The 13,399-nt window shown below is 43.8% G+C and overlaps 1 protein-coding gene across 5 annotated transcripts in view; it reads right to left on the reverse strand.

Moving 5' to 3' along the window:
- The window catches only part of LOC115372343 (nck-associated protein 5-like), a 124,079-nt gene that overhangs the window by 61,225 nt on the left and 49,455 nt on the right, over nt 1-13,399 (reverse strand). For 4 of the 5 annotated variants that reach the window (XM_030070153.1, XM_030070161.1, XM_030070169.1 and 1 more), the window contains one exon: nt 4,664-4,797. In XM_030070153.1, the coding sequence (XP_029926013.1) occupies nt 4,664-4,797 (134 nt within the window). Of the gene's footprint in view, nt 1-589; nt 639-4,663; nt 4,798-13,399 lie in introns of those variants that run through there. The other variant, XM_030070179.1, reaches the window with a different exon arrangement.

The raw sequence follows: 13,399 nt of genomic DNA on the forward strand, positions 1-13,399 counted from the left end.
TGAGGTGATTCCACTTGTTTCCAGCGCAGTGTCACCTGTCGCAGGAGTTTTTCTGGTAACAAGAATAAATGTGTTGAAATAAGGCAGATTTAACACTCGTATCAAGAAAATGACACTTGATTGAAGAAAATTCTGGAAAAAAACTTGATTAGCATTGGAAGCGAGTGGGACTATCTCATCCCATTGGCAGATTTTTTTTTACCTTGTTTGATGAAAAAAGATTTGAACATTGAATACGACACTAAAAAAACGGCAGAATAAACTTTGTGATAATAAAAATAACAGAAAGAGCAAGCACAACTCAAACTCCAAGATAGAGTGAGAGCACAAGGCAACAAAAGGGCCTCTCCTTTTCCTTTCTAGATGTGTCTAATCTCTGCAGCAGACAGAGGGGGGATGATTCAAATAAAGACCGTTTAAACTCTTTAAGAGGATGAGCATGGACGGCAAAACAAAACGCGGCGGGGCGAAACTAAAACAAATTGCCACCGTCTACAAAAGACCGATCTGGACAAAACTGTTGGCGCCGAACGTTCCGTGCATGGACAAAATCACAAGTCGCCAAACGATTGCTGTTCTGCTCATTTACCTTAGAGCTGCCTCCCTCATCTTCAGGCCAGAGACTAACTTGGGGCCCCCGGTGGCCGCTGCAGTCCCGCCTGCCCACTGGTCATTTTGTCTGACAGTGGAAACAGACGGAAGGAAGCGGAGGGGCGGTGATGCGGCCAAGGCCTCCGAGTCTCTTTGGAGAGTTTGGAAGTCCAAATCCTCACTTTGGTACTTTTTCGTCCCGTGTGTCTGCCTCTATCATTCACTCTTTCACTTTCTGTTTACCTTCAGCCACCTGTTGAAGGACGAAATTTCCTGTTTGTCTCCCTGCGCTTTTCTTTTCCCACTCTCTGCCATTCTGCGCTCTCATGCCTTTCAATTGTCTCGCTCATATGGAGTGCCGGGATGTCCCGGGTGGGCTGAGACGCCTGCGAGGCTGCGAGGCTGTGAGGCTGGAGTCTCCCACTAATCCGAAGGAGTTTAATGACGGTGGGCTGCGATTGTGGTGCTGAAGCCCTGGGGAGAGAAGGGGGGGTTGACCCAAGACAGGAGGGGTTGGGCATGTGACCCACACCAGGCTAAGAGCCCAGCTGGTTGGGGGAGGGTGTGTGTGTGTGTGTGTGTGTGTATGGAGGAGGGGATATAGGTGTGTGTGTACCTATGTCTGGAGCTTGGAGTAAGTGGCCAGTCACTTGAGGAATGCAGACTTTGTGATCTGGGTGCAGCAGTGAAAACACAGGAAAGCTTTTTTTTTTTTTGTGGTTGTTGAGGAAGGGTGAAAGTAGCCAGACGTCCCAGTTTTGGCAATTGTTTTGATCGAGTTCCTGCCCTACATTCAATCCCTGCCAGGGTGTAAGCGTTACAGGGCAGCACAGAGGCACACACACACTCTCTTTCTTACATTCACTCAAACACAGGCTGAAAGAACCTGTGATTCCCTGGAGTTCGTCTGACTCCGGTAGCGGCTGTCTGATCTTTTCACTAGGTGTGTGTGTGTGCGCATCTCCTTTCTTGTGCGCTTGTGTGTGACACTACAAAGACCTACTCCAACAAGCAGCTCATTACTTTTCTCGCATATCATCACAGAACACATCTGCACCCCCTGCGCGCCGCATCATAACAGCAGCAGCCTCAAAAAAAAAAGGGCATTTAGCCAAATGTGACTGAACCGTGTTTCCGTCAAGGTTTGAAATATCCCTTTAACAGGCTCATTTGCGCGGCGTTTGATGTCTGCGCTATACCGTTTGGCTGGCTTTCATCGCTCGCGCAGATACATCCGTGCCTCGTCTTTTTTTTTTTCACCTCCAATGTCATCATTCAAGACGCAGGCTCATTTAATTAGTAATACGCAAATCAATTACCGCCGCAGGTCAAACAGATCCCAGTCTATTTAAAAGATTGGATGTCCACTTAACATGATTTGCGGGTATTATCTCGAAACACACATTGATGGACTGAGGTTTCTATTCCCCTAATGCGAGACAAATAACAGGCCTGAATCAATCAGACGATGCAGATGAAGGTCCGGGAAAACACAAACGACAGAAATGCAAATAATTGAAGACTGAGGGCCGGTGAGTTGACGCGGGGTGTGCGTGCGTATGATTAGAATGCGTGCATGTAAGCGTCGGAGCATGTGCTTGGGCGTGGGAGGCTCTTCCATAAGCCGAACCGAGCAAGCAGACACAACTGGGGCAAAGGTTCACCGGGAAGACATTCTGAATAGCCTGGTGACCGAGTTTTTTTTTCCTGTTTTTTTTTTTTTGTTGTTTTGCTGGCTTGTAAGTCCCTAATTAAAGTGACCACACTGATGTCCCATCTGCCACCAGGGCACAACGCCACCGATTATTGGCTGCCATGTAATCGTGTTAATCCGCCGAAGGGCCAGGTACGAGTAAATACACGATGCACACACGCTGACACCGCACACGGGGGCTTGCAAACAAACAAACGGACGCACGCTCGCTCGCTCATTCCCATTCAGATAAGCACGTGCTTAAGCAAAGATTAAGACTTCAGCAAGACAGTGAGACTGAAATCCTTTTAGCTCGTCTGGATGGAGGCAGAGGGAGACGTCTTTGTAAGCGCTGTGGAAAGCAGGCGGCTGAGTCTCGTGCTCCCTCAGGAGTCACAAGCCCATTGATGGTGCAGTGTACCGAAATTGCAGCAATCCAGCATGATGACAATGAGCGACACTGGGGGAATGACAACAGTTGAGTGAGGTGGCGGGCTTGGGCAAACATTTCTGTTCGATAAGCACTTTTTTTTGGGGTGGGGGGGGGTAATGGAATCTTTGTCTATATTGCTGAGCCCCGGTCTGGATATAGCACCAACAGGCGTCTGGCATCCAATGAGAACCCATCCATCTGGGCTACCCTTGCCATGGCGACAGATTCATCTGTCTCCATGGGGACCGGTGCAAGACCCAATCAGGGATAAGCTTTATATTTCTCTCCTAATAGAATTCCGCTACTTTCTTTTTGCCCTGGCTGCAAGGCATCAACTCTCGCATTGCCTCCCTATCTACTAATTCACCACTACAGCTGCCGCCTTTAAGAGTCTTACTAGACCGAGAGTGTATCTGCCCACATAATGGAACTGTCCCTGTCTAGGTGTGTGAGGAAATATGATAAGTCTACACACAGGTCAGACAGGGAGATTCCTGTGTCTAACCATCAATCCCAGAAAATAAAAACCAAGGGAAGATGGTGCAGCCGGCTATGTTTAAAATATAAAATTGGTCCCGACAATCTTTCACTGGATTTCTTGTTGATTTATATATCCCTGACTCAACAGGACATCATGCTACACCATTTGGAAACTGCCTGTAAAATGTCATTTCACAGGTCATATCCTATGTGGCGCAGTGCTGACACACAGCAGCGGTCGAAGCCTTGAGAGGGAAGGCGAACGGAAAACACTTGTCGCTCCTGTTGAAATACCCTTGAGCAAGGCACCGAACCTCTGTGGTCGCCGCGCTGTGGCCAACAGTAGAACATTGCTTGAGAAAACTAAAACTGAGCAACTTTAAATGGGGAACACTGCTGAGTTTAATTCTGCAACATCATTGGCACATTTTAAATATGTGATAAATCTTTGTAATGGCTCTTAAATATTTTACTCTTCCCCTGGCGGTGACTCTGACCTCATCTGCACTATAACTCTGGGACTATTAAAATGTGCAGGATTTTCTCCACCAACTTAATGAGAAGATAAGCAGTCAATGTGAAATCCTCGGGACTTTTTGCATAAGTGAAGCAGTGAATACCTATCGCCTAATTATGGCATCAATTCAGCTCAGAAATGGCGGTTGCATACTCTTGATTCGCCGTGCCGCGCTGTCACACCTCAGTGGCCGTGAGATGGAGGACAAGTTCATGAAGCAGAGGTCACTAAAGATACGACGAGAGCATTGTTTGAACACTTCATGCTCTATATCGCCTCCCTTTCAAAGCTGAAGAGATGTTTAAGCTCATCTCCCACTGTTGACAAGGTCAAGTGACCGAGGGAAATATCAATGAGCTACTCGAGGTGCACAAGTGGGAAATGTAGGTTTCAAAGACAAGCTGCTGATTGAACGAAACGGCTGTCCGGAAAATCAATTACAGTTACTTCAAAGAGCAATCAGATTACTGATACTTTTGAAAAAAAAAAAAATTAAATGTCTTGTCTGATGAAGCATATGCGTGTTGGAAAGTCAAAGAATCAGGTCTGCATCATCGTGTTGACTCACGATGATGAGACATGCAAATACTGAATTTTCAGTTTTGATTTTCAGTGCCTGGATAACTATTCAATTCACAGCTTTTTACACAGACAGGCAGTTGCACCCATCCTCCAAAGAGTAAACAATGAAATCATACACGTAGGCTGACTCAAAACTGCAGAAGTACGGCTTGTTTTCACCAACGTGCTGTATCTCATTTCAATATGAGCAATCAGCTGTTGGAAAAGACATGCTTTGAGGGTTTTCAGATTGAATTTTGAAATGTTTATCGCACTGGCCAGCAAGGTTTAAGTAGTTATATGATAAAGCATTGGATGAGATTTTGGTCGGAAGCAATCAGTGTGAGGGAAAACAAGGGGAATCATGTCCTGGTTGAAGACGGTGTACCTGGAGAAGTGCTGCTGCAGTGATACCATCTGCGCCCGTCCCAGCTCCGACTCCTCTGTCACCTCCCGGAGACGCTTCTCGCTGTCCAGTCGCAGGCGTCGCTCTTCCTCTAGCTCGTGGATCAGCTTTTCTCGCTGCGGAAAACACAGAGATAAAAGGATGGTTTATTACCTCTCGGTCCGCACAGCCGCAAACAAGGTCGCCAAAGATCTCAATTCAAGCAGACAAGTTGGGTTCAAACTAGACAAAACAGCCGTGCAATACGGGCGAAATCAAACATCGTGATAGCGTTGATGGAATACCTCAATATCGAAGCTGTGGTGATATTGTAGGGAAGATTATTGTTTCTTTCATAAGATATTTACACACAAGAGATTGATGGCAAACAATCAGTGTGGATATGGTGACCAAGCAGGTAGAGGCAAATAATTGAACTGCTAGAACCGTCTGGTACTTAATAAGTGTAATACAACCTTTAAAACCAGGAAAAGACAACATTCAGGCTAACCCTAACCCTAACCCTAACCCAACATTTGGACATTGAAAATCCCCAACAATTTCTAGTTTAACAAGGCCGATTGGTCGATACCGCCTTGCCCTAGTTCAAGCTATGTATCTATCCACCCACAAGCCATCCATACAGCTGTGGGGCCCTTTAGCACATCGCTGATCCTCTACCAAGGCTGCTGTTCTATAGCTGACCCTGACCTCTGACCTCATGTTGGAGCAAATATGGAAACAACACACTGGCTCCCAACCCCCCCTTTCCACTTTCATCCAACACAGGCTTCAGCGGACACACTGGCCCCGCTGAAAAAAAAATAAAAGGGATAATCCTTTGTCATTATTTTTTTTTTTCTCATGCACTTCAGAATGAATGTGAATGAGAGATTAAGAGCGTGGTGACATTTCAAATTCCAGATTGGTATCATTTTCAGAAGTTTGTCGTTACTTTGAAATGTTAATAATGACTCTTCCCTTTCCTCTGTCACTACGTGGCGAAAAAGTTAATACTAAATGCCAAACAACATCACGGAGAGGAAGCCTCGTCTCGCATACCCAGAACTTTTGCTCCGCACCTCGTTTTCACTTAATTTCATTGCTGTGTAGAGTATTAGGTTGTGAATATGAATGTCTGGTGGAAGGGCATCGCAGTCTCTAAGCGTTCAGACTTTTCTTTGAGAGTGAGCCGTGACTTGGAAACGCTCACAGGAGACATCGGTATCGTAACTGTGAACAACGAAATATCTTTGCCCTCCCACAGACACAAACTGATATGTTTTGTCTTGTTTTGCATATTTTCAGCGTGCCTCTTGTTGCTTGGTAAGTTCATGATGAAGTTGTTTTGTTCGAGGCGCTTTATGGGTGAATTTGACTTCCCTTGACAGTTGGCTACGGCTGGATTTTGAATTCAGAACGTAAAGCTGCTGCTATTGGACAAAATTTATTCTGAATACCTTACAGCACCATTCTGGAGTAAGCAACATCAGCCTGCTTTCTCTGGCCTTGAACTCTTGCTTTTACTTCATTTTAGAGCTGTGCTGCAGCAAAGTATTATGGGTTTCCAGCCGCACTATGGGCATGAAATTTGACTTCTGCAAAGCATGGTTTTGTATAGGTTAACCCTTCCATCCTTGATAACGGTGATGAACTTTAAAAGTAAACGGTGCATAAGGTCTCAACAGATCAGTTAACCTAGCATAACAATTTTTATCAGTCCGTTTTAACCGGAGAGACTTCTGAAATGAAAGCTTTTTTTTTTTTTTTTTACGTCTTTAATTGGATTCTTCTCTGCCCAATGGCCTCGTCTGCCCCCAAAGAGAGCTGTCCTCGCCTCAAACTCAACTTCAAAGACTCCGGCCCTGTGCTGGCAGACTTATTCCTTGAGGGGCAGTTTGGGGATTGCGAATGAGTTTTTTTGTGACAAAGTTGTAGAGGAGGTTTGAGCAACTGCTACCAGCCTGGGGATTTTAGCTGACAGAGCAAATGAGCAAGGATCATTCACTTTACTCTCACACAAGCTCTCGCCAAAGCCTGGCATACGCCGCCTTGACAATTTATGACAAAGCAATTGGCTCCATTTTCTTATCCGTAGGTTTAGGTGATCAACTATCTGTCACTACCTTGTCAAGGACTTCAGCTGAAAATTACATGATTGCGAAATAACCTGAAATTGGCTCATGCTTAGAGATGCTGACTGTCATCGAAAGGGAAAAATGCTTCTTGAGCAAAGCAAGACGCGGTTATTGCTGCATAAGAGATTTGAGCGTGAAGTGCACTTCATATTATTTGTTCAGCTAACAACAAAAATACACATTTTTCTCCCAAAAAGCTGAAGTGTTAAGTCTTTATGACTGCGATACTGTCTGTGAGGAGATGAGTCACTCTGCAGCTGCAAATCCAGTTGAATATCCTGCTGGTCAGTTGCGATGTTATAGCCTCATCATTAATTGCTTCAAAATGTAAGATCAGCATATCTGACTGTCATAATATTTATACACATGTCTGCCTGGGGTGCGGAGAAAAGGGTTCGATTAAACAATGAAACCTCCAGTGTTCATAAGACAATATGATAATATCTTTTGTCTCCGAAAGTGGATCCTTCTCATTCTACCTCTCACTGTTAGTTCTTCCTCTCTATATGATGCACAAATCACTATACAGCGTTACTCTGTATGAGGCAATATTGTTGCTGAGGTGCTAGTTTCACAGGCAAGAATTGCAGCGACATCTAGTGGGGAAAAAGATAAGGCTCACCATTTCACAGAGAGGTTGTATTAAAATCCATGCCTTCACTTTGTGTATTGAACAAAACAAGCCTGAGTTACCTTACTGATTATTATTTCAGCAACACATGACAACACACTGACAAAAATACACCACAAAAGGGAGAAACTTGACTAACACAACAAAAAAAATGAAACTGCAAAGAAAATTGTCTGACTTCAGCAAAATACACAGTTTTAAAAATTTGTTCTTGTTTTTTTTTTTTTTTTTTTAATTGTGACCATATCGTGTTGAAGGCAACCAATAAACAATCATGTTTCACTATACTGTGACTTGGCACAGAATCCGTAGCAAAAGCAGTTTTTGAGTCCGTGAAGCAGTTGGGGAGAGAGAACATTAAACCCAAGTCACCATTAAAACCAGTTCTGGTCCTCGCTGTGGCCATAAATCCACGGCTACTATGTGGAGCGGCTCTTTACGCAACGGGGAGGCTCCCCTGTCAGAGGTAATGGCTGCTGTAAATCCAACACTACAGAAGCATAAAGTACCACATCCTACTGCCAAGATCTGGACCTATACATCTGGACCAGAACCAGACTAGTTCCTGGCTCTTCTTCGTCTTCTCTCTTTATGGAAACTGGGCCAGTGATGCCAACAAGAGCAGGAGAAGCAGCGACTGAACTGCATGGATTTCTTTTAATTTCAACTTGTCCAGCAAGAATGATCATTATCTCGGCTCCATTTACCTTACTGCAACCGTAATTATTTCCAATATTCACTTACTTGGCAGAGTCAAAAGAAAACACTTCAACCATTTATTCCTGCCTTGAATTTATGCTAGCATTTCTTTGAGAATTAAAGCATGGAAATATGTTTTAATGGAAGAAGCACGGGGGGAAAAGGCCTACCAATTAACAGCACAACCACCAGCATTCAATATTTTGGTGCATTTCACCCCTATGCAAATTAACACAAAGACCTTTTCTTGCAGCCTTGAATGTATTTATGTATACGGTATTGTTCGGCGGGTTGGCCTGGATTTTCACAAAGGAAACAGTAGCTTTGGCCTCACTTTTTGTTGCCCACATGGCCTAACTAACACCCCAGGCATAAACCACCGACCGCTATATGTCTGCTGACAGAGCCTTGCCAAGAAGCTCAATAACAACACAGAATTTATGGCCTATATTGGAGTTAAAGCCTTCTATTGCCTTTGTTCAATATATAATTTCAGCAATTTAACAAGACTTAGGGCCATTAAATCAAACATTACCATATCTTTATGTGGCCAGAAAGCCCTGGTAGTATTTTACACTGTTTCACATTTGAAATATTTATTGTCTGCAACTACTTCATGGCAGTTGGCTTTGTCTTTGTGATAGTGAGCATGCTAATTGAAAGCATACTCTCTAGGCCTCGGCTGCAACTGCAAAAGCAACACGCCTCGAACAAAAGCCTGGGAAGATGTCTCTAAGTCAACACTGAGATGACGTGCGACAAAAATATGCTGTGAGAACATTTGCTGAAGTTAATCCAGCAATGCAGGAGATAATCCTCTGGTTTGCCTGTGCGTGATTGTGTAGTACCCTCATTTTCCAGCGGAGGGCAACCTTTTCCTGAACAAACCCGACAGCAGCAGCCCCAACAAAGCCTTAGGTATCAAACAATACACCAGTCGGAAAATGTAATATCAAATGGAAAAGGACATGTAATCTATAAAATGGCCTGGGTTTGATTTTGCACCAGTGCATTGAGCCATATAAAACTGGGGGGGTGAAGGAAAAAAAAAAAAAAAACGCAGATTGTGTGTTTCAGGATTAAATTTGACCTCTGTTACAGATCAGGCTGGTTTCATTTCCTGGTTGATAAGAGGAATCCAATCTAGATATGAAAACATTTATCATCAGCTACATATAAAGCCGCCCTGCTTGGAGATTGAATGGACCTTCGGGTGATATTGATTTCAATACGCTAAATGTAGTGCATTTCATGAAAACTCAGAGATAGGGGACACTGTTTTCAAGCAGATACCGAACACATAGTCTACTCTCTGCTTGTTGGACCTCAGTAATCCTGCATAGCACTATAACATAGTTTGCTCTGCAGCATAGAGCACACACTCTCCCTTCCCTATATAGCCAGTCATATTTTCATTGTATGCTGCTCTAAAATTGTATTACAGTTGCAGTGCAGCCCAGAATGAGGCTTGTCTCTATAATTGGACAGCATTAGATGTTAATGTTATTCATCCAGGCTGAATTACTCGAAGACTCCAACCCCCCTGATACCCTCCCATGATCCACAGAGGATTCTAAATTAATTAGAGACCACTGCATCTTGCTGTTGTGCCCGCATTGCTGTCTCCCATAAAAGAAAAAGCTGCAGTGCAATGTTATCAGGGAGTGCGTGTGTGTGTGTGTGTGTGTGTGTGTGAGGATCTGTGTGTAATTCTGTCTGTGTGTCCTATGTGCGTGTCCATGTGGGATGGCTTTCTGCATGTGTTTATGTCCACTGTGTGCCATGTATATTTCCTTGTCTCAATGTGGGATGTCCATCTTCATGTGCATGTGTGTGTGTGTGTGTGTGGGTGCTCAAGCAACGTTTGGGGTACAGTTCGGGGGGTTACTGACTCAATAATCTCTTCATTACACAGAAAACCCTTGGTTGGAGCTCTTTGCCTAATCAAAAGGCCGGGAGCAGATCTCTGGCTTGCTGCTTAGGCAAACATCAGGGACACAATACACTGTGCAGGTTCCTCATTCATAAATAAAACATGCCACTAGGCTGTGTTTGTGTGCATGTGTGTGTGTGTGTGTGTGTGTGTGTGGGTGTGGGTGTGGGTGCGTGTGTGTTGGCAAGGCTGAATTCAGATGAAAGTGTAACATGAGGAGGATTTGGCCGCCTGGCACATTCGCTGTCTTTGAAATGCCAGGTCAAATGCGCCTCACTAAAGACGAATCAAGCGCTGCCATGAAAACAAAAAAGGCGCCTAAGGTGTCATTTATGCTGCAGGTACAACCCATTGATAATTTTCAGATTTCATATAATGTCTATAAATGTCAAGGCTAAAACTCAGCTAAGCTTAAAAGTGAAAGTTTAGTAAACATCTATGTCTTAGACCATATTTACTATAATAAAACGCCTAAAGCATTACCTTGCACATGTGAACTTCTCTGGTGCATATGCTTGAAATAACAGCTATTTATGCATTACTTAAAAATATGTTATTTTTTATTGATTAGTCTAAAACTGGGATGTACATAGCTGAAAACAAGCTGGGCTAAAGCATAGACGTAACATTTAAATGACATCTGTGCTCTGTGGAAAAGTGCACGTAAAGGTGCATTAAGTTATTTTCCAGGCATTTTCATTCAGAAGATGTAATATCGTTTATGCTCTGCTTTCTTTGCAGTGTGTGACAAAGATCACATAACAGGGGAAATAAAGGTGTTTCATCTTTAGGGGCAATTCACTGGAACATGAGATGACTTATCTTGGAAATACAGTTGAGCCTAACCAGTGTGTTATTCACTAAAAATCACAGCCCTGTGTCCCCCAGGGCTCCATCAATTCAATTATCATGGAGGGCCACCACTACATTAGAGTGTGCTACTTCTCTCTTAGACAGCCGCTGGCACTATAGGAAATAATACACACACCCCAGGAATATGCTAAATCATATGAGTGGCCCATTTATCATTGCCAAGGGAGCCCCCATCCCCAACCCCCCACCCCACCCACGCACACCGAGTCATTCAGTCAGTCTCACACACATATATACACAAAAAACACTCAGGGCCCTCTGAAGAGTGGGTGAAAGGGACGGTGTGGAGATGCGATTTGGGGCCGGCTGTCAGCGCTCGTCACCCGGTGAATGTGCTGAGCGCTGGGGGACCCCAGCTCGGCCCTCACCCCTGTCCGTGGCTGATAAGCCCAATCTGCAGAGACAGCACCTGAGTCCCCCTTGGTCCCCAAACCTCCACGCTGTCACACACTCTCCAAACAGCTGTCAGATACCGTTCGTGAGGGTCCCTCAGCGTTGGTTCTCCATGAGGACCGGTCCTCTCTATCCCTAAAAGCTAGGAGCCCCTCAAAGCCCTGCTTTATCTGCTGAAAGCACACTGTACAGCATCTTACCATAGGCCTATTCTTTCATCATCTTACATCAATTTATCATGGTCAAATAAATTGCAATACCTTAGCATACTTACTGCTAACAAATGAGGCTATGGTTGAGATGGCTGGAAACCTGTATCTCACACCAGTAGTGCTTTTAGTGCTGGAGTTTCTCAAATTAAACACGACATTTCCCATCAACCCTGTTGCTCCCTGTTAAAAATGTATCATTCTTATCTACCTCGAGTAGCAAAGAGGGCAAATTGTTGTTCTGAATGCAAATCAACAAATCAACACATTATTTTCTTGATAAATGTATCAAGATCTGCCTTATTCTGCACTGATTCACAGTTTTCCCCTGAAAATTTAAGAAACAACACCTGAAACTGCATTAGAAACAGTGGAGTGGTTAGTTTATTTTTCCTGTATCAAGAATTTTTTTTTTTTTTTAAAGACCAAAATCTTGACGCAAGCTGATTCGCATTTCGGGTCAGCAGGCTAGTTTCATTTGTTTAAATACTTTACTCAATATTTGATTAAATGAGCCTTTATGATGAACTCACTCTGCAGTGTATTCAGTCCTCTCACTACAAGAAGTACTATTTGATGGTATGCTATTTCTCATATGATGCAGTGTTATGAACTATGTCATATGAAGTTGTGTGCACTGTAACACATGACAAATCTGTCTTCATGGACAGAAATAGCTGATTCCTATCTTGGCTCCAGGACATACTGTATTTTGCTATACAGAGTGCCAGCTGTCTGCTCTTACTCACATTCACACACTCAGTGCCTCTCTGCTTATCTTAATTGCATTTTCTACATGAATTCCATTCTAGAAATTTCATATTTAGACTCTTTGGAGTAAGTCACACAATTAAGTCGAGCTGACATAGAAGCAGTTTCAATCTATTGCATTTATGCTTCACTCAAGCATGAACAAATCAAACCCAACAATCAACCCAAACACGGAGGGAAAATAACAGTGTGTGTGTGTGTGAATCTGTGTGAGGTTAATTATTTGCCTGTTAAAGCTCAGATACCACAGTGCGTCCACAAAAGCCAAGGAAAAATAAAGCCAGTTCCTTGCAAAGTGAGCGCGTTTATTTTCACATGTTGTTTAGACAGCTGTTTCCAGCGGTTATAATCTTACCTAACGTTTTTAAATGGCCTTTTTAATGGACAGCCCGGCCCCTGAGCAGCAGCTTACAACCCTGCATGTGGACTTCTGTTTTTTTCTGTTTTCTCCCTGACAGGAAACCCTGTATCCTGCCCGTGACGGACTTAGATTGCACTTCAGAGTGGCATCAAAAGAAAGTGGGAGAAAGCGAGCAGCCCTGCCCTGTACCACGCCTCTGGGTTGGGGTGTGAAGAATTCCAGAGAAAACCTACAGCAGCGACGAGGCTCTGAATGAGCGGTTTGACTCCAAGACAGACAGGGCAGGCTTGATGGAAAAAGACTGGACACTGTGTTTGAGGACCTCACATAATAAACCGTGGCCTGTGCTCTATCAAATACCTTGTGGGAAATCCAGTGTTTTTCTTGTAAAGGTTTGAAAGATCACACTCCAGAAAGTGGGCCAAAAGCACTGTGTCCAGGGCCCAAAATAAAGTTTGCGAAACAAATAGTGGTCAAACACAGACATGTCTGGTGGTTATTACACTATATCACTTCTAACTAATAACAAAAGCATCTTGTGTGGCCATATTTACAATAAAGTAAATCTCTCTGCAGACCCACTTAGCAGTATCCCCAACCTAAGATTGCACAGCAAATTATTCAGAAACTTTCAGGCAGTTCCCCCAAATGATCCATAACAAAAGAGTCTTGTACTTTTGCACTGGCAATAGCCATAGTGTTTCCCAACAGGAGGCCCAATTAAAACACAC

The sequence above is a fragment of the Myripristis murdjan genome, chromosome 2, assembly GCF_902150065.1.
Source record: "Myripristis murdjan chromosome 2, fMyrMur1.1, whole genome shotgun sequence".
NCBI classification, from domain to species: Eukaryota; Metazoa; Chordata; class Actinopteri; order Holocentriformes; family Holocentridae; genus Myripristis; species Myripristis murdjan.